The sequence below is a fragment of the Pleurodeles waltl genome, chromosome 1_2 (genome assembly GCF_031143425.1).
Source record: "Pleurodeles waltl isolate 20211129_DDA chromosome 1_2, aPleWal1.hap1.20221129, whole genome shotgun sequence".
NCBI lineage: Eukaryota > Metazoa > Chordata > Amphibia > Caudata > Salamandridae > Pleurodeles > Pleurodeles waltl.
Window position 1 is genome coordinate 188,056,028 of NC_090437.1, and position 27,080 is coordinate 188,083,107.

The 27,080-nt window shown below is 41.8% G+C and overlaps 1 protein-coding gene across 1 annotated transcript in view; it reads left to right on the forward strand.

Moving 5' to 3' along the window:
- Positions 1-27,080, forward strand: part of PAX5 (paired box 5) — a 424,585-nt gene that overhangs the window by 151,396 nt on the left and 246,109 nt on the right. The window contains exon 5 of the mRNA XM_069237601.1: positions 21,628-21,803. Within this exon, the coding sequence (XP_069093702.1) occupies positions 21,628-21,803 (176 nt within the window). The remainder of the gene's footprint in view (positions 1-21,627; positions 21,804-27,080) is intronic.

The window sequence follows — 27,080 nt, forward strand, 5'->3', positions numbered from 1 at the left end:
TACTTCCTAGGCAGTTTGGCAGATTTACCAAAAAGTAGAGCTAGCTTACGTGTGGGAGAAAAGTTTGTTTCATGAAGGGCTACAAAGAAAAAGTTTGTTTAACTAATAGCTACTAAATCATTTTCAAATAGCCTCAACCATTGTCTCCATTTGATTTGTGGTTTACCAACTTGCAGAGAAAAGGACACGTATTTGCAAATTGATGCGATGAAGCCATACCAAATAGTTTGTATGGTTGTATGAAACTACAAAAGTCACCAAAATTGCTGAAAAGTCAAACCTTAATTGAATTGTAATCAATTACATTTAAGAAGTACCTGTCAGAGTTGGATTCAGTTAAGATTGGCATGCCTTGACGTAGATTTGAAATAAAGTACACTTTTGGCATCGAAAACATTGACAGTGCTATTTAAAATTGGCACCTACATGCTTTTCCAATGTAATAGCTATGATTTGCTCTTATGAACTCACTTGACCAAAGTGGTTTGCTTGGGCGTAGCATGAGGAAGAAGGCGAGCGTGCGTGTAGAGCATGGCTCGAGACTCACTGAGTAACTGTACACTGGGGACAAGCCCAAACAGTGCACTTATGAGGGCTCCAATCCACTCATCGAGCTATGGAAAATAACTGCCAGATTCTACTAGCTGGCCGGTGTGAAGAAAGAGACAGTAAGCTCTGGCAGGGATGATGTTGAGTGGAGCCAAACAGAAGATCACAACTCCCACGACCATGGAAAAGCTGAAATTCGGGTCGGTTGGCGAGGACACAAAGTGGGCTTCCTCTTTGCCAATATGTAGAAGAAGGTCCACACGGCAAAAAGTAAGTTAGAAGAATGTATTCATGCAATTTGTAGCCCATGACTAGCACAACTGTTGCTAATCAGAACCCAAACCCATTGTTCATCCTAGAACGTAGGATCAGTAATAAGAAAAACATGTTTTTTCTATGTGCAATTTGTCCTCGGTTTTCAACAAGGACTACACCTTAGAAACTGACTAGGACTAGGGTGACCATAATGCCCTAGTGGTAACAGGGTACTTCCTTATATTAAAAGTGTTACCTCCTACTAGGCAGCTTGTACTGCCATCTTCTTCTAATCATAGCCAAAGGCTATGTTGGTCCCTGTTTGCCACCTGAGCCTTTTCTTGTTTCCCTTATTGCTAACATCCTAGGGGTGTTTCTTGGCTCTTTATCATAAGTTCTTAGGGGGGACAACATGTTGGCTCATTTTGGGAATATTTGTCTATGCATTAAAGAGAGCCTAATGAAGCCAGTGAAGGTTGTTCCTGCTCAGCCTAGAGGGTTCAATACTTAATGCTCCACAGCCTAACCATAATCTTAAGGAGCTTTTGGCGGCCAAGCCTAGGATTCAGGCTCAGGTTAGAAACCCACAGAAAGACTATAAAAGCGCATTAAAAAGAAGAAATGACCTGCTAATGGCAGATAGGGAATAGATAGAGGCTACAGCTCTCCACAAGAAGAGTAAAATGTTCTGGAGGTTAGTTAATAGAACATGTCAGATGGATGCCTCGGCCAACACTCTGAGATCCAGCATTACTTACAGTGAATTGGTTTCCTATTTTCAGGCTATTTATCTTGCAGAGGAGGATGAGAGGTTAACCCAGTTGCTACTGAGTAGGTTGGAGGGTGCTATATGTCTGTAATGTACTATATCTGAAGTCACCTAGGCTCTTAAGCTCAGTTCAGAGGCATGGCCTCCAGGCATGATGGTATGCCCATTGATTTGATTAAGTGCAAACCTGAAGTCCGGGGACCTCTGCTTACCAATGTGTTTAACATCTTTTTGAGGAACAGGTTACCAAGCTCATAGTCTTCCTCGATGATCATTCCAGATTTTAAGAAGGGCAACCTAAATGCCCCTTCGTGCCAGAAACCCATTTCACTGATGAAAGCACTGTGAAGATTCTAGACAGGGTTGTGTTTTCTCATGTTAAATTCTGGTCTAAAGAAAATAACATCATTAATACCTGTCAGTATGGTTTCAGGTCGAGGATCAGTACAGTAGAGCAGTGCCTGAATTTGCATCTTATTTTGGGCAAGTGTAGCTTTGCTAGGCACTGCCCATTATATCTCACCTTTATTGACCTATCAACTGCATTTGTTTTTTGTTTCTCAAACCGAGTTGTGGCTGCTCTTGGTGGCTACAGGGGTTGAAGTCTCTTTGGTAAGTTTTTTACATACTCTTCATGTTAACTTGTCAGCTAGAGTTCGTTATGGCATTATGGATGACCTGGCTGACTTTTTCAGTCTATCTCAGGGGTGTGGCAGGGTTGCGTCCTGTCTCCATTATTATTTACTCTTTACACCAAAAAGCTTATCCCCTGTCTAGCCAATGTGTCCGTTGATGTGTAGATGATGGGAAAGACCCGCATTCCAGCATTATTATATGAGGATGATTCGGTTCTTATACCCCACTCACCAAATGCTTTTCTCAAACTTGTATGGTCATTTGTATCTTTTATGGAGGAATTGGAGCTAGCCACCAACTTCAGCAAGTCCCATATTATGGCTTGCGGCCCAAGCAAAATTAACATTTGGAATTTCACCATTGGTTGTGACTTCTTGTCAGGAGTTAACAGTTCTCCATACCCCGGTATTATTTTGACTCTTCGGGCACTTGGCACACTCAAGTCTGTAACACTTGTCTGAAGATGTCTAAATCTGCAGGAGCAATACTTAACCTTCCACAGTCCCAAGAGTGCTCTACAATTCTGCCTTTACTTTCTGTTTATAAAGCTAAGTGAATTCAAGCAGCTTAGTATGGGGCTTGTGTGTGGGGCTACACTAATTCATCATTGCTCTAGTTTGAAGAGAATCAAGTCTGTAGCCAACTTTTCTCAGTCCCACAAGCCAGCTCACACTATATTATGCATACGAGGTTATCATTGCAGTATGTTTCAGATCTATGTTGCTTAGCACCTCTGATGCTTTAGGTGGCAATCGGGTCCTCACAGGAAACACACCTGAACAGGGATAATATCAAGGACTCTACAGCTTGTAACAGTGGATTTAGGTTACTGTGACTTGCTTTTTTGAAGGATTCCTTATGTAAGATCGGCCTTCTGCATTTTTTGAGTCCCTTTCTAAGAGCCATAAATAGATTTTCAAGCTTACTTTTTAGAGTTAAATTGGACAGAGAGATTAAGTGATGAAATAGGGAAGCCCTCTGTTAAGGATTATATCCACTTTAATCGAATTAGTGCTACTAGTCTGTATTTATATCTCCCTTTAACTCGGTGGGAAAGTTATCTTCTAGTTTGCTTTAGGGCTGGGCAGGAGCGGCCCGTCCTTTAGTCCGGAGGGGCCACGCCCCCCCACCTTTTGCCCCTCATGAAGAGTGCTGGTCAGGCTGAACAAAGGTCAGCCTTACAGACACTCTTCATGTTCAGGTCAGGCAGCCAGGAGCGAGACATGCACGATTTGCCAGATTCCTGGCTGCCTGAGCTGAACTTTGCTGGGCTGAAGAGGTCACAGCTCCTGTGGGCGAGACCTCCTTGGCTCAGCAAAGGTGCTGCGAGGCCTTCCCCTGTGTGACGAGGGAAGCGTCACCCATTGACTTCGACCTGGGCGCTTCAGGTTTAAACCCAAAAGCGCCCAGGGCGAGTGTCAATCAGTGACATCTCGTCACAGAGTGGGGTGGGATCAGCAGTCTCACTGACCCCATCCAACTCTGTGATGAAGTTGGGACTGTTCCCTCATTGACTGACCTAAGGCCAGCCAGCGAGGGAAGGCAGCAGTCCCAACCCTCCTGGGACCTCCGAGGTTGAAGGTAAGTGTGTGTGTGATCTTTTTAAATTAATGTTTGGTGCATGCGTGTATGTTTGAATGTTGATGAGTGTTGTTAATGGATGTGCGTGTGTGTGTCTGAAAGAATGAGTGTGAGTGTGCTTCCCGCCCACCCCCCTCCCTCCTAAAACTGCTGGCCGCCACTGGGGCTGGGACTGTTTAGTGATTACTAAGCTTTCTGCTTGGGCTTGAAGTGTTTAGTAGCAGCCCACGCCTTTGCCTGTCTGATGATGTGTCTCTCCAATCTTTACTACAGTTTATGTTTTTTGCAAGTTTTTAGGATGTATTTTGATTTATTTTTAAAACCTTTTTTAAGGCATTTAGGGCCAGATGTACCAAAGGATTTTACCCATTCTGTGTCTATGGGAAAAAGCTTTCGTACATATGGCCCTTAGTGCTCAGTCAGTGTAGATTTTTGTTTGCTTTAATTGCAACTTTTAGATAACGCTCAGATGTGCTTTAGAGTTAATTCCTTTTTGAAAGCAGAGGTTAGAGCATGTAAATCTATGGAACTACATCTGGTTTTCAGTTTTGTGTGTTAATATTTTATGTCTGTTTAGTCAGATGGACCCTTATTGCCTACAATATCAGAATTGCTGATTGTTGGTGAGTTTGGTAGTCTTTTGTATAGCTGTTACCTATTATATGTGTTCCACACTTTAAAGCTACATTGTGTATGCATGTTATTATGCTCATGGGACGTTTTTTTTATTGTTTTATGTATGATGTATTTTATAAATGTAATTTTATGATTTTCTTTAAAATTGAATAATGTTTTTCAGACTCAAACAAAAGATGTGTTCACATAAAACTGCTCATTACACAAGTACTGTACAAACGCCTTAGTACAGTGTGTCTTTACAAAATATATTTCTTCTGAAATCATAGCTTCTCTATTAATCCTTGATAAGTAATTTTATGATTACGTTTCTCTGGGGTTTTCGTCCCACATATTGTCATTGGTTACACATATCTCTCTTCAGTATGCAATGTAGAAGTGTTTTATGGTCTCTTCAACCCAGGATAAACTCTGGGTTCTTCAAAACCAGTTTTAGTAAGGATGACCACTCGAGAAAGTTCGAGAAAGATGGACCACTGTCTGCTGACCTTTATTAATGGTTGTTTGATGAGGCCAATCAACACACAGCGCCCATCTTATGAGTTTTGCATTGTTGTTAAAATTAGGGTTTTCAACAGCCCCGACCCTAATTCAATAGTGGTCAGAATTAATGAAAAAGGCACAACTAGAGACACAAACTCATCATAACACCCTTACGGTTGGATACAAAATATACAAAAATATTCTGAATCATTAATGAATTTTAGAAACGTGATTGCATATACTAGAATTGTATTAATTGATTTATTTCTATATGACACACCCTTTTGTACTAGAAACATGCCTTCAGAGTACTCACTACATGGAGGGTTCCTTTACATTGGTATGAGCATACAGTTGTTATCGGATTAGTAACATGATTCTGCTTCATATGAGGCCTTGGCCATACTTTATGAGGCTTGTGCTGGAACGGAAAGACATTAGGCAGAGTAGATAAGGTGAATTGTCAAATTGGAAGCAGGTATAGTACAGACTCTCTGTTGTTGCTTATGCCTTGATGTGATCTGTTTCAACAGGGTGGTTGACTGGTCATGAAAGTGTTAGTTATCTTCTTGTCTTGTTTCCAGGATGTGCACACGAGTCCAGTGAAAGAGCAATGTGAAAGCTTGGCCCTATCTAGTTAAAGTTAAGTTACTGTGTTTGACCTCAAGTGCTTGTAGGTGTCAGTAGGTCTGATGGAGGTGGCAGTTGTCTTCTTTCATTGCACTCCCTCTTTCACTAGGCCTTAATAATGTACTTTTCAGGAGTTTCCTGAACTGTAGGATGTTTGAATAATCTTTCAAGAACTCGAGCAAATCAAACTCATATCAGTCCCAAAGTAGTATTCCAGTGTATTTTACATATATTTTACAGGCTAAAAGATAAAGGAACATTTAATTAAGAAAGAAGGTAAAGAACAGGAAAACTGCATCTAGATATTTTGCCATAGTCAAATTAGTGTCTGAGATAGCCAGTATTAACATAAACAATTGCAGTAACAATACATATAATAGTAACATCAACAATAGTAAAAACAATTTTAACAATTCCAATGTTACTATTACCTTTTCTTGTAATATTAGTATGACTGTTGCTCCCATATTTATTATTGACCGAGTTATTATTTTCAGCAATTATTGCACCAATTAGTTTTGCTGTGCACTTGCTACTGGAGATTTGCCATTTCCCGGCTCTGTAAATAACAAGTCTACTCACTTCAAATGTATCCTATACATCCATGTGGAAGGATGAATAGGTGAGTAGGTCTTGACATGCTTCAGACCTTTGACCAGCAGGCAGGACACAAGTCTCAGCAGCGAGTGCTTAACCCAATTGCGAATACAGGTTGTTAGAATAACTGTTTTAGTGAACACTTACAATGTCTTGAGAATTAGTTAAAACGTAATACTATCATTGCAAAAACTATCATAGTAAATACAACCAATTTAACTAGTACTAGTACTCCATTAAATGTGGTAAAAATAAGAAATGTTACTGACACCCTTTACAACTACAGAAATGCAGTATTTATAGTTAAACATTTGTTAGTATTAATATATTATTATTATTATTATCATTATTATTATTGATATATTCACTCAAACGAACTCTTCTAAATTAAAGATATGCACACAACAGTTCTTTGCAGTTTTTGACTGTCATAAAAGCACTAACTTACAATCGATGCAAACTTTGTAAAGAGAGTAATTATTGATTTGGTTATACGTTTTATTTGCATCATTAAGTAGCATGAGGCAGGACAGAAAACTGGGGAAAAAAGGATGGTATATAAAGCTTTTAAATATGCCATCAGGTAAAGGATCTCACAATAATTATCCAAACCCAGGATGAAGTCATCAAACAAAAACATTTTGGAATGCCTCTTATTGTTTACTTTTAGAGATGCACGACTGGATAAAGAAAACTGTTTCTTTTCTCTACACTGGATGGCCCATTAAAATGGACATTAAATGTGAAGCGCCATGCTCCCGGACCTATGTATAGTGAACTCTCTCAAATTGTTCTGATGCAAGTGCAAATTAATGTTGCTGAAAAAGAGCCACTCAACATGGGCCTGATTTTAGAAGCAGTCTTTGTATCGGTCTCATCCCCCAGACGCAATCCAAAGTGACCAGGCGTGTTTTTTTGTATGCTAGCGGTACCAGAAACCATAAAATAACATGCCATACCAGTATTTGACACGGTTAAGACAGTAGTCAAAAGATCACAGCAGCCTGTCTCTTCCAAAGATCTGTCAACTTCCAGCAACACAATCTCTAGGCCTATTTACTACTTTGTTGGTCTTAACCACCTTTTACCTCACTACTGTCTCACATGAAACGGCTGATGGAGGGTTAGGGGCTATGTGTGAGTCTAATCCAGACGAGAGCCTTGCATTAATAATAATATGTATCCAAAGACAAGAAATTCATTCAGGAAAATGCACGAGCCATGGTTCTATAGTACAAACCACATTTGTATACAAGTTAACATCTGTCCATGTAGGAACAGAAAACATTATATTTTATAAATGTTGCAAACTAAACACAACCATTGAGTTAACCGAATTTCATACTATTAAACTAGCAATTAAGGTAACATCTGAGCTCTGCGGTACACAGGCATGGAGGGGAAGATGGGTTAGTGTTATGATCAGAACTCTGCACACACTGAAAATGTGCAGTCTCAAAACTCAGGTAGGCCTACGGCTTTATTCATTTCAAGCTAACAAAACCTCTTTATACTAACCATTATATAACATTACATTTTTGACACTCTCGTTACAGTTATATTGTAGAATTCTTAACTGTAGAATCTGCATTCACACTACCTTCCAACTTTTCCCATGCAGTCGTTCCTGCTGTGTATTTTCCCTGATTGCCCACTGCACTCCCCTGCTGCATCCCACCGTTAAATGGCCAGCACTGTTGAACTGATTTTTGCACAAATGTAGAACTATACGCTGCATGCCTTTGTGGTGAATTTCTGTTCCTGTGTGAAATGCCTATTAATAAATACATGAACAGTGCTTTACGAATAACACACATTGATAACATTTCCAGCAGAACCTACTGTGGTGATCTGCAACGTTATTCTTTGAGCAAGGAGGAGGTGCAAAGTGAACCATGGCGAGAGATCACATATGTATCCCCAAAAAATGTGAATTGCATAGGAAAATAACAAAAAACGCCACCAGAATCACTGCAGCTGAAAACAGAAATTCCCAGAGTGACTGCAAGCTTGGGCAGCAGACAGATGCTGATCTCTTCAGCTCTTGAGGCGCGGCGTTGGCCGGGCCTATCTAACAGGTCAAGCTCCGAGATGAAGAAGCAATAAGCCAGTGAAATGGTACTATCACCGAAACATGATTGATCAATTGAATTCTATCAGAGACAGTGGACAGTGGGATTAACTCAGGCCTGATGGGTTCAATGAGTTAAAGCATGATGTTCATTTCAGCTTCATTTCACCAGTCTTTGCTTGTGAAATTGGTCAATCAATAGAGGTTGAAGATCATATATATTTATATATATCTCGCTGACCATCTTATGGGGAATATTATCTAGTGAAGTCGGCTTCTGACTCCCACTGCCTTCAGGCAGTAATGGAGACAGAGTTGAGACTCTATCAGTGCCGTGGAAATGGCCTGATATCTCCTGTAAATGAAAAGTATTTTTGGATTTCACATGATTTAGCTTTTTCTTCTAAGTCTTTTTATTTTGATTGATGGCAAAAAAGCTCTCATCTCAGAGAAATAATACGAATTATTTGGACTGCCTTTAAAAGAACACAAAAACACATAAATACACTTTCAGACACACATAAATATGTAAAGATCTATATATATATATATATAACTATCTATCTATAAATATATATATATATATATATCAATACTGAAAAAATATATCTATATATATATATATATATATATATATATACATATATATATATATATATATATATTACCTACTGGCAAAAATCTATCTATCTAAATATATATATATATATATATATATATATATATATATATATAATTACCTACTGGCAATCGCCAGTAGATAGTTATAGTTAGGACCATGTTTTCATAGGAAAATCGTTTTTTGACTTGCCTACATCTTTGGCACACTTTGAGGAATCTTCACGAAGGTTTCCAAAAAAGTATTGCGGTGATTCTTGTTGTACATGGAAAGTTTTGGGGTGATCCTTCAAGCGGTGGCCGCGAAAAAGGGGGCTAAAAAAAGGTTTCATTTTCCATGTTAATTACCATAGGATTCTTTAGACAAGACTACAGGCCGAACCACTGGACGAATTACACCAAATTTGGCAGAAAGCAGCTGTCGGTATGCAGATTACGCTTTCGCTTATTTGGAGTAAATCCGATCAGTAGTTTTTGGGGAAATTCAAATTTGTATATCTCTGGCTGTGAAGTATTCGCGTGTTGACATCCATCTTGGGACTCGGCTTGAGCCGAGTCTCAGAAAAAACAGAAAGTAAAAATAAAATTAAAGGAGCCAGGATAGAGACAACCTGATCCCTTAACACTGGTGGGGAGTCCCAGAAAGACATCCCAGATCAAAAAACATTTTTTAATTATTTTTTTGCTGACGATCGCATTATTCATGAATTTGAGGAAAAAAAGTGTGTGCTTCTGCCCTTGTATTTTTATAGGCCCTTGTGTGGGCTGAGTCCTGGGGGGCATTGAAAATTTAGTGTGGGGGTGCCTCCGGGCTCTCCCACAGCTTCGGGGACCACAACCTTCCCCAGAGCATTTATTTGTTTTATATGTGAGGTGCTGTGGCCCCCCCGCTGCCCTGGGAACTGCCACCTCTCTAGGTCCTTCATTTTAAAATAGGCAGGGGGGCCTGCACCCCCCTGCTGCCCAGGAAACTACCACCTCCCTAGGGCTTCCAGTTAAGTATATGCAGGGGGGCACCACCCCCTTTGCTTTAAATATATATGGGGCACCCACAACCCTCTGTGACCACCACCCCAGGGCACAACTAGAACCTGGGGCTTCTAATTAAATATTTTGGGGGCTCCATGGCCCCCGTGCCGTGGGGACCACCATGTGCTGGGGCAAAGTGTAAAAAACAAGAAAGGGGGTCACAAAAGCCCTAGGGACCACCCCCCCGCCTATTCTGATTGGAGGCGGGCCATGGGCCCCCTTCGTGGAGCCTCTGATGGCCCTAGAGATCGCCACCCCTCGCGGCTGGCTCCTGCTATGTCCCGGGGTGCCCACCCTCAGGACATAGCTGTTTGTTGTGGCTCTGCAACTGCAGCCAAGCCGCAGCAAACACTCTTCTGTTTGACAGCGGGGTCTTTAAAGCAGGACCTGCTGTCAAACAGCAGAGCTTTCATCTCTGTCCCCTGCACACAAGGGATCCCTTGTGGTCCCAGATAGCCCATAAAGGGCTAAAAAAACCACTCACTGACCCACTCAGAGCATAATTCGTACCCTCATGCACCCACTCAGACCCACTCAGATAGTTACGTACCCACTCACTCACCCACTCAGACCGATGAGGTAACTGTAACTCAAGCCCTCACCATGCGCTGCTAATTACCCCACAAAATTACAGCACTCTTGACATCTTTGATACCATCATTGATAATGTCACTGTAACATCTGCAGTAAAATTATTGATCAGATAACTCTGCATGGCAGAGACGTGAATTATAGTTACCTTAGGACGTGAATTATCGTTAATTGAAATAACTGCAGAATTTCTCTGGTTTTGTGCAAGTAAATTCAAAACCTAACTATAACGTCCCTGTAACTTTTGTTTTTTTAAGAGATATATATATATATAATTTTTTTAATTTTCTTTTTTTTAACCTACTGGTGATAGCCAGGTAGTTACAGTTAGATCAATTTTTTCCCGTAGATGAAGTTTTTTGTTTTATTAATAGCTTTGCAGCCATTTCACAAATCTTCACAAAATTTTCTAAAGTATTATACTAGTTACTTTGGTGATTTGTCAAGAGGGGGCTCAGGAAAAGGGGGAGTCCCAAAATACTTCTTCCCTAGGCATTGTCTAAGGGGATTTTGCAATTTTTAGTCATGACTACAGGCCTAATCGGTGAACAAAATTACACTATATTTGACAGAAAAGAAGATCTTGTTCTAGAAAAATTCCTTTACATAATTTGGTGTACATCTCTTCAGTAGTTTCAGAGTATTTACAGGAATTAAAATATAAATATCTATGGATATGGATGGTTAGCGGACCTACCTGCGGGGGATCCACGGATCCGGAGGGGAAAGGAAGGCCCTGATTGACTGGCTGTAACCTGAAAGGAAAGTTGCCACCACCTTTTTTTGTCCCTTGGCCTGGGGGAGGGACAAATAAACTTTGAAAGTGCATAAGGGGTCAAGATACAGGTATTCTGACCCCATGGTGCAGATGAAGGGGTCCCTGAAGGAACCCTGAAGGAACCCTCATGGGTGAGAAATTGTCCAAAATGTTTTTGCCCGATCCACGGATCCACTGTGGCACTCAGATTGGCCCTTAGTATAATTTTGCAAAGGATTCGCGGATCCAAAGTATATGAAAAATAAAAAAACCTCTTACACTCCAACCCCCTGGCACGTACGCCACTTTACATTAAAAAACACATACAAATTCAGCGAAAAAAAGAAAGGTTACGAGGACTTTATAACTAAGATGACGTTTTACCCACACAGAACCATAGAAATTCAGCAGTTATATTTATAGTTATACTTATAGTTATACTTATCTGAAGAAACTCTCACTAGTGCCGTAAAGTAACTTTAGGCCATGAGTTATAATTTCTTAACATAAGTATAACTATAAATATAACTATAAATGCTAAATTTCTACGGTTCTGTGTAGGTAAAACATAAACCTAACTCTAACGTCCCTGTAACATTTGTTTTTTTCAGTGAACATATATGTACATCTATATAAAACATATAAATTTGAGTTTATGCACAAAGAGTTATATGCAATTACATACCTTTATAATTTTCTGCCTTACTATAATTATAATGCAGTCTTCATAGTCCTGAAGCTCATTTTCAAGCGTGTTGTAGAAAAAAATCCACCTATTGCTTCTAGAAATACTTCATTCTCCCGGAAATGTCTGAGGCATCTTGGCCAGCATCTGTCTTAATTAACCTGCATCTTCCAGCAAAGTGAAGTAATTAGCCGCAGTAGACGGTAATGGAGTTGTACAGTATGGATTGCCGAGATTCTCATGATGTAGAGCGTCCTCTGTAAATGCCCAAGGTTTGCAGGCGCGTGCGGTGATGGTTTTAAACCTGTTAGAGATGAACCTTAAATGCCACATGTTTAAATCAGTAATTGTGAGAAGCGGTAAGCTGAATAAACGCTTTTTTAAGGCATCCAAGGTCCTGTGACCAGTTAGATCATGCAAAAGGATTGAACCCTGCTGCACAATTTCACTTCGGAGCCCTACAAGTACACTGAGTCGGACACTGCACTAATTTACAAAGGCCCTAGGTTGAACAAGGACATCTGGGAGTGTGGGACCACAGGGCATCACTGTAAGTGCACAGTTCTGTATTATGCCACAGCTTTGAAAGCGCATAGGTATATGTTGTCTCCAAGATCTGGAGGTGCATAGGTCTGTGTTACATTTGACCTTGGGAGGTCCGGGGTTTGAGTTATCTGTGCGTTTTAGAGGTAACTGGGACTGTGTTATGGCCAAGCTTTGGAGGTGATAGGGCCTACGTTATGCAAGAGCTTTGGCGGTGTACAGGTCTGTTTTACATTTGAGCTTTGCAAATTCACAGATCTATATTACCGCTTAGCTTTGGAGGTTCATCGGTCTGTTCCGTCTGAGCTCTGGAGGTTAACAGGTCTATTACTGTTAGACCTGAAAACCTTAGGGTGGTCATCCCCCAACTTTTTACTTGCCTCCCTCCACTTTTCTGACACTGTTTTTGCTGGTTTTAGGACTCTGCGCACTTCACCACTGCTAACCAGTGCTAAAGTGTATATGGTCTCCCCTAAATATGGTAACATTGGTTCATTCCCAACTGGCATATTTGACTTACTTGTAAGTCCCTAGTAAAGTGCACTACGTGTACCAAGGGCCTATAAGTTAAATGCTACTAGTGGGCCTGCAGCACTGGTTGTGCCACCCACATAAGTAGCTCCTTAACCATGTCTCAGGCCTGCCTTTGCAAGGCCTGTGTGTGCAGTTTCACTGCCACTTTGACTTGGCATTTAAAAGTATGTTCCAAGCCTTAAACTCCCTTTTTCCTACATATAAGTCACCCCTAAGGTAGGCCCTAGGTAACCCATAGGGCAGGGTGCTATGTAGGTAAAAAGGCAGGGCATACGCAGGTGTGTTTTATATGTCCTGATAGTGGAAAAACTCCTACATTTGTTTCCCACTACTCTCTGCTCCTTTCATAGGCTAGCATTAGGTCTGCCTTCACATACTGGTTGAGTGATAGATTCTGCTCAGAAAGGGGTAAATAGGCCATGTTTAGTATGACCAGAATGGGAATAGAAAATCCTTCTTATTGGTGAGATTGGATTTTATATTACTATTTTAGAAATGCCACTTTTAGAAAGTGGGCATTTCTCTGCACTTAAAATCCATTTGTGCCTTGCAGTCTGTCTCCAATCCACGTCTGGGTTGGGCTGGTTGACAGCTTCATTGTGCATTCCACCCAAACAACCACAAACACAGGACACTCAGATCCATCTACATTCATCTGCATACTGAATGGGCCTCCCTGGGCTAAAAAGGTGGAAGGCCTGACACTTATTTTCAAAGGCTAGTGGCCTGCTCTCACACAATGGACAGCATTACCCTCTACTGGGACCCTGGCAGACAGACCTGTACTGAAAGGGGGACCCTGTGCACGTCAAAAACACTCTTTGAAGTCTCCCCCACTTCAAAGGCATTTTTGGGTATATAAACTGGGTCCCTGACCCCACCAGCTCAGACACTTCTGGACCTGAACCTGCAACCAGTCAAGAGGAACTGCCTGGCTGCCCAAAGGACTCTTCTGGAGTACTCTGCTGAGAAGGACTGCAGCCCTGCTGCCTTCCTGCCCTCTGACTTTGCTGAGAAGTGCTCTCCAAGGGCTTGGATTGAGCTTGCCTCCTGTTTTCTGAAGTCTCAGGGCCAAAAAAATGTTATTTCTTGAGGAAACTTCTTGTGCGCTGAAAATCGACGCACAGCCTACTGGAAACGACACACAGCCTGCCTTGTGACAAGAAAATCACCGCCCTGCCGAACCAGAATGAAGTAGCCCGACTTCTCGAGTGAAGATTCGACGCAGCGCCTGCCTTGTGGGCACAAATTTGACTAACAGCATACTGGATCGAAGCACAGCCGAACTGGAACGATGCAGCCCGACTTCCTGAGTGAAGGATCAACCCAGCGCCTGCCGTGCAACAGAAAATTCAACGCATCACCCACCGGATTGACGCAATGCTGGTACCTTCATCCCGCATGCCCAGGATTTTCCCCTCATCGTCCCTGGGTGTCAAAAAGATCCCCGCATCGCATTGAGGAACCAAGACTGCATGCCGGAAATCGATGCAAAGCCCCTTGCAGCGTGAAAAGAAGCAACTCATCGTCTGTGCCGCGTCTGAAAAACCGATGCACACCCTATTTTTCCATGCATCTCCTCCTCGGTGGTCTCTGTGCATGTTATGTGTCTGGCACAATGGTTAGAGCGGCAGACCCTACTACAGCGCTCTGACCAGGGTTCAATTCCCGCCTTGGCAGGTCTTGGGCTCAATTCCCTTGGACCAGATAATTCTCACCTCAGTGCCTAATCTAATTAATGGGTCCCACTCTGTAACTCTGGGCAATAGCTTGCTTAATCTCCACAACAGCCCTGACAGTGCTTGGATGCTTGTCTTCACTCTGGGGGTTGTCCAGGTGTGGGTGCCTCACAGGGAAAAGCCAGGAGGGGTTCCACAGCGATATGCGTACAGCACCTTGAGACCCTAACAGGTGAGTAGTGTGCTATACAAGTGCGAAATTTGCATTTTTTAAATTTATTTTTGACACAAACCAGTTACTTTGTGCAAACAAGAGACAACTGTTGATTTCTAAGATTTAAGACCCTTTTTAATCTTGCAAAAGTGATGTCTCGACTTGTGCTTGTTGAATCTTTATCATTTTGACCTTAATTTAACCAGATAAGTATATTTTTCTAAACTTGTGTAGTGTATTTTTGTGGTGTTTTCACTGTGTTACTGTATGATTTATTGCACAAATACTTTACACATTGCCTTCTTAGTTAATCCTGACTGCTCAGTGCCATGCTATTATAGGGTGGGTCCCTATTCGGACAAAGGTGAATACCTCTGCCAACTAGAGACCCCATTACTTACTGTTCCACTTTTATACGTAAGCATTGCAGAGAACAGAGGCAGAAAGACTGATTTTGGGTTCTCTCTATACCTGTCGATCAATTTTTTTTTTTGACTTGCCCACTAGTGTATTTTCGCAAAAAACATAGGGTGTTTTTTTCTTTTTTTTCCACATAGTCTGTAAAGTCTGGATGCATTAACTTATGCCTCCTCTACATTCGGAGTACAGAAAACTCTAACTTTTGAGTGATTCTGGATGAACCTCTCACCTAGAATACTCTGTTTCCTTTGTAGCACTCTAACTCAAATACATTGCTATACCAAAATGTAAGGTTGAAATCTACATATTGATAAAGAGGCCTCTTGACTAAATAGCACATATTCACCCTTCCATGTCTTACTGAAAATATTTTTCATTGTTTTACATCTTTCTAAAATGTTGTTGCCCGCTTTTCAAGTGTAGGAAACTGTAGACCCCACCGGTAACTTCTTAGCTCAGTGGTTATGTGGACCTTTCGTGGCAGACACAACTTGCCTCCCTAGTGACTGTTCTTTGAATAGCACGCCAATGGAGTGTTGACTGTTAAGCTTTGATTGCCTGCTAACTTTGTTGTTTTCTTCTCCATTCCACCTCACTTGGGTATGACTATCATTAGCATCCAAAAGCTGTGGCATGTAACTGTTCCTGCTGTAAATCAGCTGAGCGGCCTATTTGTTGGTGTATCACCTTTTGAGGAGTGGGAGTGTAGTTGTAGTACCTTAAAAACAGATTCCACCATTTTATTTGCAATGCTTCAGAATGTTTTCAAAAGAATGTGCATAAACATTTCCTGCTGAAGGCAAGGTGGCATGATTTCGTGATGGTGAATGCTGAAATACATCTTTACAAAAGGCGGTTTGTAGCCCTTCTTTATATATTGAGATAGAGCTTTTACTTATGTGGGGCAGTGGACGCCAACACTGATTTTGTCACATGGTTCAACTCATGTCAGGATATTGGAGATCATATATTGGATCCTGATGTCTACCTTTAGTGTACAAAGTTTTTGTCAGATGAAGGCCTTAATTTGCACCACGCTTTAACAGTCCACTTTTGCCTGTTTCACGATCATTCTAAGGGGGATTTTGCAGCAAAATAACACACCTTTCCAATTGCAGACCTTTAAAGGACACTTAAAGCTTCTGACAAACATTAGAGAGTAAGTGCAAATCATTCTTTGTATCCACTGTGTGATGACTGTTTAGATCAAGCAGCATCTTCCACCCATTCTTACAAGGGGCCTTCACAGCAACCTCAACAACAAATTCATCTTGGGTGAATGATTACCAAGATGATTTCAAAATTATTCATGCATTGCCTGCAGCCCTCTCCATCACTAGTCTATGGCGTACATCCTTATCATTACCGGCCCCTGAAATGCTCTCAGGAGGTATTGGAACAACTAGCCAACTTGACAAAATCGGTTATTCTACCTCAAATAGGTACTCCTGCAACCATGGGTGGGGCAGCAGAGGGTCAGACTTGTGAAATGAAGGCATCCTAAATCTGCCCCCTTATGTATAATCACAGGACCGCAGCGACTTTCTACTCAGTCTGGGAGTACCACTACTCTGTGGGAGTCAGTTCCCGGCTGGCGCAGACAATGGACTCCCATCACCAGTACGTTGGTTTGGTAAGATAAATGCTTCTGGCTGACATGTATGATTACCTGTAAGCCACAAATCTTAAACCTGGCAAGGCCAAATCAGCCTTCCATCCTTTTGAGGTCAGGCATTAAAATAGTTAGAAGTGAGATCTGCCATTTAGAACCCTTACAAATGATACAAATTGAAGCATAAAACATACTACATAACAAAATCACATATTAGTTATTATTCAAGGAGTCCTCACTGTTGGTTTAGAAAACTATCTGGCTCCCTTGAGATTATGTATGATGTCATCCCTGCACTTGATTGCTTTGTTGGAAAGCCTGTGTCAGTGCATAATATGAATGAACATGGTTGTCTCTGCTTCTTGGTGACTTTAGCAGTGTCAGTAGTTCTATCTTCTCAGACTCTTTCTAGGTCCTTATCTACCTCATTGCCCATTTAAAGAGGATATGCATGTGCCATAGAACTGTGCACTTTGGATCTATGTGTAGTCATCTATGTGGCTACATGAGCCTATCCCTTAGAACAGTCCCTTGTATAAGAGCCATGTTGCAACCGAAAATAAGGCCCATGCCCATATCTCATTTCCATCTACACAGGTGTCTCAATGATATCAATAGGATGTAATTATTGCTGTATGGGGTAGTGGGGCCATGCCACCACAGGAAAGGAAATCCATGAAGCGATGTGTCAGAATCAGGATCGCACCTTCTGGTTACTGAACTATTTTGTGACCGTGTTCACAGATACCGTGTTCACAGATGTGGGAGAAACAGAGTAACAGTGATTGTGGTGATGTTCAGTCCACTCGGGTTGACTTGGCTATAGGAATCACCTCTTTTTCATCTTATTCACTGATCAGGGCTGAAAATCAAATTTCCTCATCCCAAAGGGTATGTATATGACCCCATTGCTTTTATTAATAATGCATCAGGTGCCTTCTCTAATTGTAGACCTTGGGAATATGGTTCAATTTAACATACAAAAGCATTTTCCTCGCTTCACACAGTGTGTCGCTGAATATAGGTGTGTGTCGCCACTGTTGATCAATAACTTCAGCAGTCCTCATGTATGGTTTCTTGAGCATTTCATTATTTATTTGCTTTCCTGTTATATATTTCACCTATAATGTGACTATTCATGCAGGCTTTCTAGGTTCAGGCTTAGGCCATACTGCTGTGCCAGTTCCACACAAAATGAGGCACCTTAGTTTGACCTAGCCGCATCTAGGAATAGTCTGTACGCTTAAGTTGTTCCACGAAGTCACCAAGATTGTGTGCCCACCAACTCACAGATTTATGCATGAAACCAATCAAGCAACTCATTTTCTCCTTGGTTTACTTGGCATTGGAAGATGTACTTATAGTTAGCATTGACCTGAGACCTAGAATACATATTCAGAGTACCTGTTGCGATTTGATTTTACATGCAAATGTTGAAAATATTAGGAGCACAGTTAAATTGCTCTCTGTGAGGCCCTAAGGAATATTACGTTTTTGAGGGCTAGGGACGAATTCGGATCTCACACAATGTTTCCCTATGGGGATGACTTGGAGTGCATTTTGTTGTTTGAAGAAGAGTTTATGCAGGATGGTGTAAGGGATAGCTTCAATCCCCTGAGGCTTGGGAGAAATGCAAGATATCCCAAGATGAACCCTTGGGACAAATACACTGGGAGGTTGAATGGGAAAATGTACGTCAGTGTAAGGGGAGGTTTATGATATTTGAGTATTATTAGCTAACAACCAATAGCTAATGTTCAAATTATGGCTTTAAATGTCAGTAAGCTTGCAAAGTCCTCGTAAATGTGTTGCTGTATTTCAGTTTTTAAGACACACTTGGACCTGTATTATTTTCTCTATGAGACATATCCCAGAGTCGAAGGTTGAAGGAGTTACGGCTGGATTAAAGACTCCTCTAAACATTGGCTCTGTGTGACTACTGAGGAACTGCCATTATTTTTAGGAAGGTGAAGGGCTTTTTAGATTGTACTATGTGAAACAGCCAAGCAAAAAAGGTTCATTTCTACCCATGTTCTCTTAAAAAAATGCATATAATTTAGATTGGTGTTGTATTATAGCCGACAGCAGAACACGGTGTGGCCTTAATGCAAATAAAAGGCACCCTTGCAGCTTTCTCCCTGGTTATTCATTTTGTGCCGGGTTTCAGTACTACTTTGATGAACTTGGAGTTCTTAATTTCTCAAGAATAGCCTAGAACATCTGGAAGGCTAGGGACATACCAATGAAACAATCTCAGATGTTGAAGCAGATTGAAGGCCATATGGCATGAAGGATATAAAGTGAGGTGCCAATGTATGTCTAAGAGCAGCAGATATGGAAACAGAGCCAGTTTTTTACTTGCAACTATTGGGATGAGAATTAATAAGTTTGAAATTACACCAACTATGTTTTGTTATAATGTTCCTGTGACAAAGAAGATTTAAGTAAAAGTGCCTTCCTTTTTTACAAGTCTCTCCTTCAACAAAACATATTTTAGAAAACACATTACATGCCGAATTTTTAGGCCAAACAAGGAAACACAAGCATCCCAGTAGTTTGGAATTTTTTAAAGTTTTGTGAAGAGACGTTTTGTGGGACGCATCAGAAAAGCGAAATCAAAAGTCTAAAAAGACTGTCTTTTCTTCCAGCCCGGTCAGGTCAGTTCACTCCTATAATATGATAGGGTTTGAGTCAAAAATCCAGAAATAGTTTGATGAAGAGGAGATATTGCACTTTTCTTTGTAAAGACAACAGCTGTAAGTGAATGGCGGCTACATTGGGTGGCCTTTGTCCCGGAAATGCAAAAATAACAAAGCTATAATAGAAATCTCGTATATAGAAGATTCCAAAAGCACATACGAAGGACTGAGACCAGAAAAAAGTGGCCTCTGTTCCTTAAGTTTTAATCAGTGTCCGAGGCATTTAGCTGTACCTCAGAAAAAATGTAATATTTTTTCTGGACTTGCCATTGCTGACTTTTTGCATTGAACAATCCTTTTACCTTGACTTTCTTACCTTGACTTCCCAATATAATGAGCAGAAGTAGTTTGGGAACTTTAGGACCCGCTTACTGAAAAAGTAGAGGGGTGCAACGGTTTTGACAGATAATTATGTAAGACATTCTCTAAATTACTCACCGCCATTTACTGACATTCTTTAACAACATCTGGAATTTTGGCCAATATCTGGAGATCTGTAAGAAGGACAACCTATGTATTTTTGCGAAACCACTTAAGGATTTTGCTAAGTGCTTCTCTTTTCAAACCATTACACTCATGAATGCACATTATAAAATATTTATAAAAACCTAGCCACAGCCAATAAGTGGCCTATTCCTGTTGGAGCAATACCAGGACAATGTAGCCTATGATTGGTGTTTGTCTGTAATGGCCCCCTGAGCAAAAAAATGATGGACAGGAATGCAATTCAGAGCAAAAATGAGTGGCTTAGATTTGTTGTGGTTTCATTGACAAATTCATTAGCCTGTTTACTGCAAGGAAAAAGGCAGTGTCAAAAAGCAAAAATTATCAATCTGTTTCGTTATTAATTCATAACTGTTTTTTCAGTGACAGCAAGGATGCATACATCTATTTCGAACCTTGGAGCCGCAGCTCTTGCTTCTTCTGTAGCATCAGTGTCACAGCCAGCCCTTCCCTTCTCTGCCTCCCGACTCTGAACAGAGTGAAAGGGCACCACTTAGACACTACTGGGGACAGTAATCAACTTGTAACCCATCAATCTTTGGACTTTGAGTAGCATTTTTTTTCTGCATGAAATCTAAGAGAGCAGAACCGGCATGTTCATCCTCTCATAGATTTTGTGTGAGTATTCTCTCACAAGAAAGCTGGAGCATTTTTTGTATTGTAGGTGGTAAAACATGACCACAGTACATTGAATATTAACCCTCGACTGCTGTAAAAATCTATTGTTACAATTGCATGCTTGCCTTCAATGCAATTACAACAAGAACCATGGTGAACCATTCCAGTGCAAGAACGCCACAAAAGATGCACATCTCCATAAATGAGGCAAATGCCCTGTTTGTAGAAATATAGATGAACAACGAGGTACGATTCTCTAAAGCCATAGTGGGAGAGGGATCAATCAAACAAATTACATTTCTGTGGTCTAGTGTCACAGGTCCTTTATTGCAAATTATTTTAGTTTTGTACACGTGAATATGAAATAATAATGCTAATGCGGACATTATTACTGTTTTTTGGATACAGGGATTGTGTGTAGGGGTGTTTTTTGAGTACCTTTTCCGTTTGTAGAAGTGTCTTAATAGTAGGAATAACTTTTTCCAAGTATATGTAAGGAAAACGAGGCACAGTGAGATTAACCAATTTACCTCTAGCTGCACAATGTAGTTAAATGAGGGAGCAAGGATCAGAATGCAACTCTCTCAGCTCCAAAGGTAGCATCGCAAATGGAAGAATACATCTCAGTACCGGTACCTAGATGAAACAACATGTTAATCAGTGGAAATATGTTTGGACAGTTTCTTCAAATGACCTCTGACAAGACTAAACTCACAACATAATAAGATGGCCGGACCTTCCATTTTACATTCAGTCATATTGCCAGCATAGAGAGAATAGTTCATGTCATTTATAACATAACATATCTTTTTTAATCGAACTTTGCTCCCAGTTTGTTGTTGAGTAGCCAGAACATTGTATATTGGGCCACACAAACACACTAATAGCTCTGTATATTTTTCTGGCTTCTATTTAAGGCATCCATGAATCTCCAGTACCAAACGGCCATGTCCTCCCGGGAAGAGATTTCCTCAGGAAACAGATGCGTGGAGACATTTTCACCCAACAACAGTTGGATGTACTGGACCGAGTGTTCGAGCGGCAGCACTACTCGGACATCTTCACGACCAGTGAACCCATCAAGCCAGAGCAGGTACTGTATCATCTTGCAGCGAGGTCTTCTTTTCAGAGCGTGGGAGCTTCTCTGAGTGCCATTCTGAAACGTTATGCCTGCAAAGCCTATTTACCCTATTCAGAAATTGTAGATCACAGAGAGGGCACAAAAGGCTTACCGTGACCAGCATAAAGAGTGCTTCTTTAGGACGTTCACTCCCTGCATCAATGTTCACAAATACACCACGCACACACCTGGTTAATTTAGGGAAAATGTGCAAATGGATGAGAGAATGCAGGTATGCATAGGATGTTCTCTTGCATCATTTCAATGATTAAATCTGTTTTGGAAAACACTTGAGAAATGTACTGCACCAAGTTAACAATCTTGAATTGGCCAATTGGCCAGGCTGATGCTTTTTTGTATTCAGGTCATAGAATGAGTGACCCAGTCTTCAAGGTTTGTTTATTTAAATATATGTAATGGTGTTTAACATCTTCTGTTCGGCAAAAAATGTATACATCACCATGAAAGTTACTCAGGCAGGAGACCACTTCATTAATTAGAACCCAATACCTTATCTGGTGGTCAGTAGTAAAGAATGATTACTGATAAACGTGGTTATATACCACGGTGGCCTTTTTCTTGTCTTAGGAACGTTTCTGTGCTTGATACAAATTTAGGTTGTTCTTAATGGCTGGCCTCCCACTTTTTCTTTCTAAAATTAGGCCAGATTAGTCTAAGAAGTGAAACCACACATTATTCTGCCGACGTGGAAACCATTTTGTGATGGTCTTGGCAACCATTGCTAAGAGAGATAATATTGAGAAAGCTAGTTTCACGAAAAAGAGCCTACCACACACAATCGAGTCAATAACATTAGCACTTCACTCCTGTATTCCCAATAGTAAAACTATTTGCTATATTGTCTTGAAGAGAAAATGATTACACATGTATTTGTTTTGTATTTGTTGAGTCTCACTTTCATCGTCTTAACCAGGTTTTCACTGGGCAACATTTTGGTAAAGTAAAATATAGAAAAAAGTCAGCAATCAAAGGGTCATCTGGCAGCTGCACATAACACCACAACTAAATAAGCTCTCAATGACACACTTTGACACTTCATATGGGTTCTTGCACATTCCAACAATTTGAGGAGGGAGAAGCCATTGTAAACTTTCCCTATGAGTCTATGTATTGGGGCACGATAGCAAAGATAGGGGCAGGTTGAACCACACTGACACTCTCCTGTTCTCCAGAAGAGAGTTCTTTTAAACGACACCGAGTATCTTCTCAAACTGTTTGTGCTGTACTATCTTTCTTCCTGATTTTGGTAGTGAATGCCATAGGGTTACAATAGTGTTTGGGAAGGGAGGCAGGGGAGGTGTCCTGCTAGCTTACTGGTCTGTTTGGGTCACATCTTGAAACAAATCCATAGGAGATGTGGGGCTCATTGTGAACCCAGTTCTTCCATTAGGGTTGGGGTCCTGTTTTACACATTGCTTGTTACCTGGGGGAAGCATTTCGGGCCCACTTCCTCCATGCATATCGAAATATATTTAGAAATCTGTACTGATATCACTGAACTCTACAATCAGCTGTATTTTCAGAACAGTTCGTCTTTGTGAAAGCAGGGCTGTGTAAATAATTGCACACTATGAGCATGCAATGGCAGTGAGTTTGCATAATAATGTAAATATGTGCAGACGTCACAGATGTCACTTTAGGACTTGGGTAGACTGGAATTTAACTAGAAGCTTGAAGTCCCCCTTTGAAGCGATGACACTGCTGCAGTGGAGATCACTGCACTGGAGGGACAACAACAAGATAAATGATAAGTGATTATATGTGTCACAGCATGAATGTTATCGTTTTTAATAGTCATACAATCGCAAGCAGAGCTCAGAATCTTGGCCAAGCATTCAATGAACAAATCCATGAACACCCCATCTCCCGATGTGTACACCAGTGCTCTTAACTTACAGAAGTACCGTCTATGACAAACTCCTCAGAAACCATTGGACCTATCCACAAACTGCATTTTGTATTATGTTCAGTAGAACTAAAACAGTACTACTGACATATTTCAAACTGCTATTCAGAAACCCACATGTGGAGAACCTCTTCTTTTGCTTTCTATGTGAAGGTCTCCATTACATGTGCACATATGAGTATATGTTTTAATAGTAAATGTGGCAGTAATCCGGGAGAATGGACAGACAATGAGAATGCTTATTACGAGATGGGAGGGGATCAGGGGTAGATAACAAAGGGCTTAGGGAGAGGTGAGAAGGGATTTAGGGAGGGACATACAAACCAAAAACACCCACCCACAAAAGAATAGCCCATTGCAATTCACATACTGCACTTCTAAAGTTACTACAACCAGAAAGGAACTAAAACAGTAGTAAATGTTCTCCATCCAAGCCTGTGAGTGGTTGTGTGAGCCTATGAGTGGGTCTGTGAGTGTGTTAGTGGTCTATGAGTGAGTATGAGTGTATGAGTAGGTTTGTGAGTGGGTACATGAGTCTGAGTGCATCTGTGAGTGAGTGCATGAGTTTCTGAGTGGGTCTGTGAGTGAGTGCATGAGTCTGTGAGTGGGTGCACGAATGTCTGAGAGGGTCTGTGAGTGTGTGAATGTCTGAGTGGATTTGTGAGTGGGCCCATAAGTGGGTCTGTGAGTGGGTGCATGAATGTATGAGGGGAACTGTTAGTGGGTGCATTAGTGTTTGAGTGAGTGTCTGAGTGTGTCTGTGAGTGTGTGTGTGTGTGTCTGTATGGGTGTGAGAGTGGGTGTGAGAGTGTCTATCTGGGTGTGAGAGTGGGTGGTGAGAGTGTCTGTCTGAGTGTATGAGTGAATTTTTGCCTTACTGTTCCATGCTGAGCCCTGCGGATGGATCTGCGGATCTCGGAAACTGTTAAAAAAAATGTCTGCGCATTTCAAGCCCATTGTTTACTCTTTATCACTTTTATATCACCCCCAGGGGGTCAGGGGACCTTTATTCCGACCCTCTCATGTCCATTGCTGCCCACATTTCAGCCCCGGGACCGGTTCCCAATAAAACAAAATTGCAGCTTCAACTTCCCTGTCATGTTGTGGCCAGCCAATCATATTCTTCCTGTGGTGCTTGAATCCGCAGGTCGACCAACGGTGGATCCGCAGATGATCCGCGTCCCTAGATGTCTATATTTATTGCCCTTTATTATCTCTAAAACCACAGAACAGATTTACATTAAATTACAAAAAGCCTGCTTTCCCGACCAAGAGCTAGCTTCCTGCCAAATTTGGTGTAATTCCGTCATGTTCAAAATCCCTATGGGAATTAAAATGGGAAATGCACATTTCTCAGGCACACTTTTTCAGGAAAATTTTGTGAAGATTTGTCCAACTGTGCCACAGATATTGGCAAGTCAAAAAACGCTTTTTCAATGGAAGCTATAACTACCTACTGGCAACTGCCCCCTGCAGCCCCAGGGACCTCCACCTCGCTGGTTCAATGAGTTTGTTTCATGGATGGCCTCGTGTCCCCCCACATCCTGGGGACAACCTCCCCCCGGGGCAATTCCTTCAATATAAGGTGGTACTAAAATAAATGAATGCAGTGGGAGCTGACAGCAAAAGCAAACCTAACTCCACTTTCTGCAAGCGGGAGCCGTCAAACAGCACTCACCTCTCGTAGCTTGGCACAGAGCAGTTAGGCTTATCCCCAGAGGCAACGTGTAAGGTGCTCATACCAGTGACACAATAATATACACCACAAAAGAGACTCCACACAGAATTATATAAAAATATGTCATATATTGTACATAAATCCTAGTCCAGTACAACATAAATGTAATTACTTTGCCAACTAGGCAATTATTGCAAACCTCACACAGAAAAAGTACTGTTGGTTTGTCAACCGTCATGAATGAAAAACATTACTGTGCATAGTATACAGCAGACAATGAGTGAGGACGCATCAATCAACACAGATCACCATAAACACAATTAGCATAGACTCATCAGCAACAAAGAATTCATGTTTCATAAAGACAGTGCATCTAAAACAGTCATTGCCATGGTGCCCAGGGTCCTTATCACCTTGGGATCGATGTGCTGTGTATCTAATGAGTTGATAAAGGTTCAGGTCATGAAATGTAGGAGGTTATGCAACACTGACATCCATTGCCACGTCACCAGAATTGCCGGGAGCAAGTAATATCCCCCTAACCCTCAGTAGGAATATTATATGCCCAAATAGCTACAGAGGCCTGGGTGTACTATATAAATGTGGGCCCAATAGTGTAGGCCACAGGGGCACCTACGCACTGGTGCACCTACTATGAGGATTATGATAATTTGGGAGGCAAACTGTTCCAAAGGCAACCACTTCTGCCTAGATGGCTCTTGTGGAGGACTTCACTGTAATGCAGAGTCACAAGTCAAGCACCCCCCCCCCTTACCCCCGGAATGTATGTAAATTGGGGGGTGCATGCACACACTGTAGTGGGCCACAGTGTCTCTCTTGGTGGGGGAGCACGGGCGGCTGTGCCCTCGTGGCAGTAGAGCCATACCCATGCTGGAGAAAAGTAATTGCCGGCGTCACTGGCGACTTCCTCGTTGCCCCAGCAATACCTATGAGGGGAAACGCAACTTCACCTCTTGGCCGGCCGGTAAGGCTCTATCGCAGAAGGGGGAGGCGGCACACTGGTCCAGTTGATAGGGCCCCTCTGAGGGGGGTTCCTGAAGCGCGGCAGTTGGGGAGTCTGATGACTTAGGCTTCTCCACACCACGGTCTCCTTTGCCATGGGGGGGGGGGCAGCGCTGATTCCAGTTGGTTTCCTTGCACCGAAGCACCACTTAAGCAGATTGAAGCACTTCACCTGTGCTGAGAGGAGCAGTGGAGCATCACCATGTGCTGGAGGTGGGAGGAAAAATAGCACATTCGCCAGGTGCCAGGCAGCAGGCACTAGGCAGCAGTAAAGAGCTGAGGCTGGCACTACCAAACACACCAGAGAGCAAGTTAGTCTGGGGGGCACTAACACTACAGTCCCTGAGGAGTACTAGGGACACTGAGTAAGTTGCAGGCAGCAGGCTAGCACAGGGGATTACTGTTCAGCAGGGTAGCAGACATTCCATAAATCCAGCAAATAACAGGTCAGCACAGCCACTCAGGTATCCTCAATGGCAGTTCCTCCTGGCAGACCAGTGGTGTTTAGGGGTTCCAAAGTCAGGGAGCAGATGGCAGCAGGGCAACAAGCATAAACACAAACCAGGGAGTCCTTGGTACCACCCATAAAATAGCAGGAAGCAGGGCAACACATAAGAGCAAT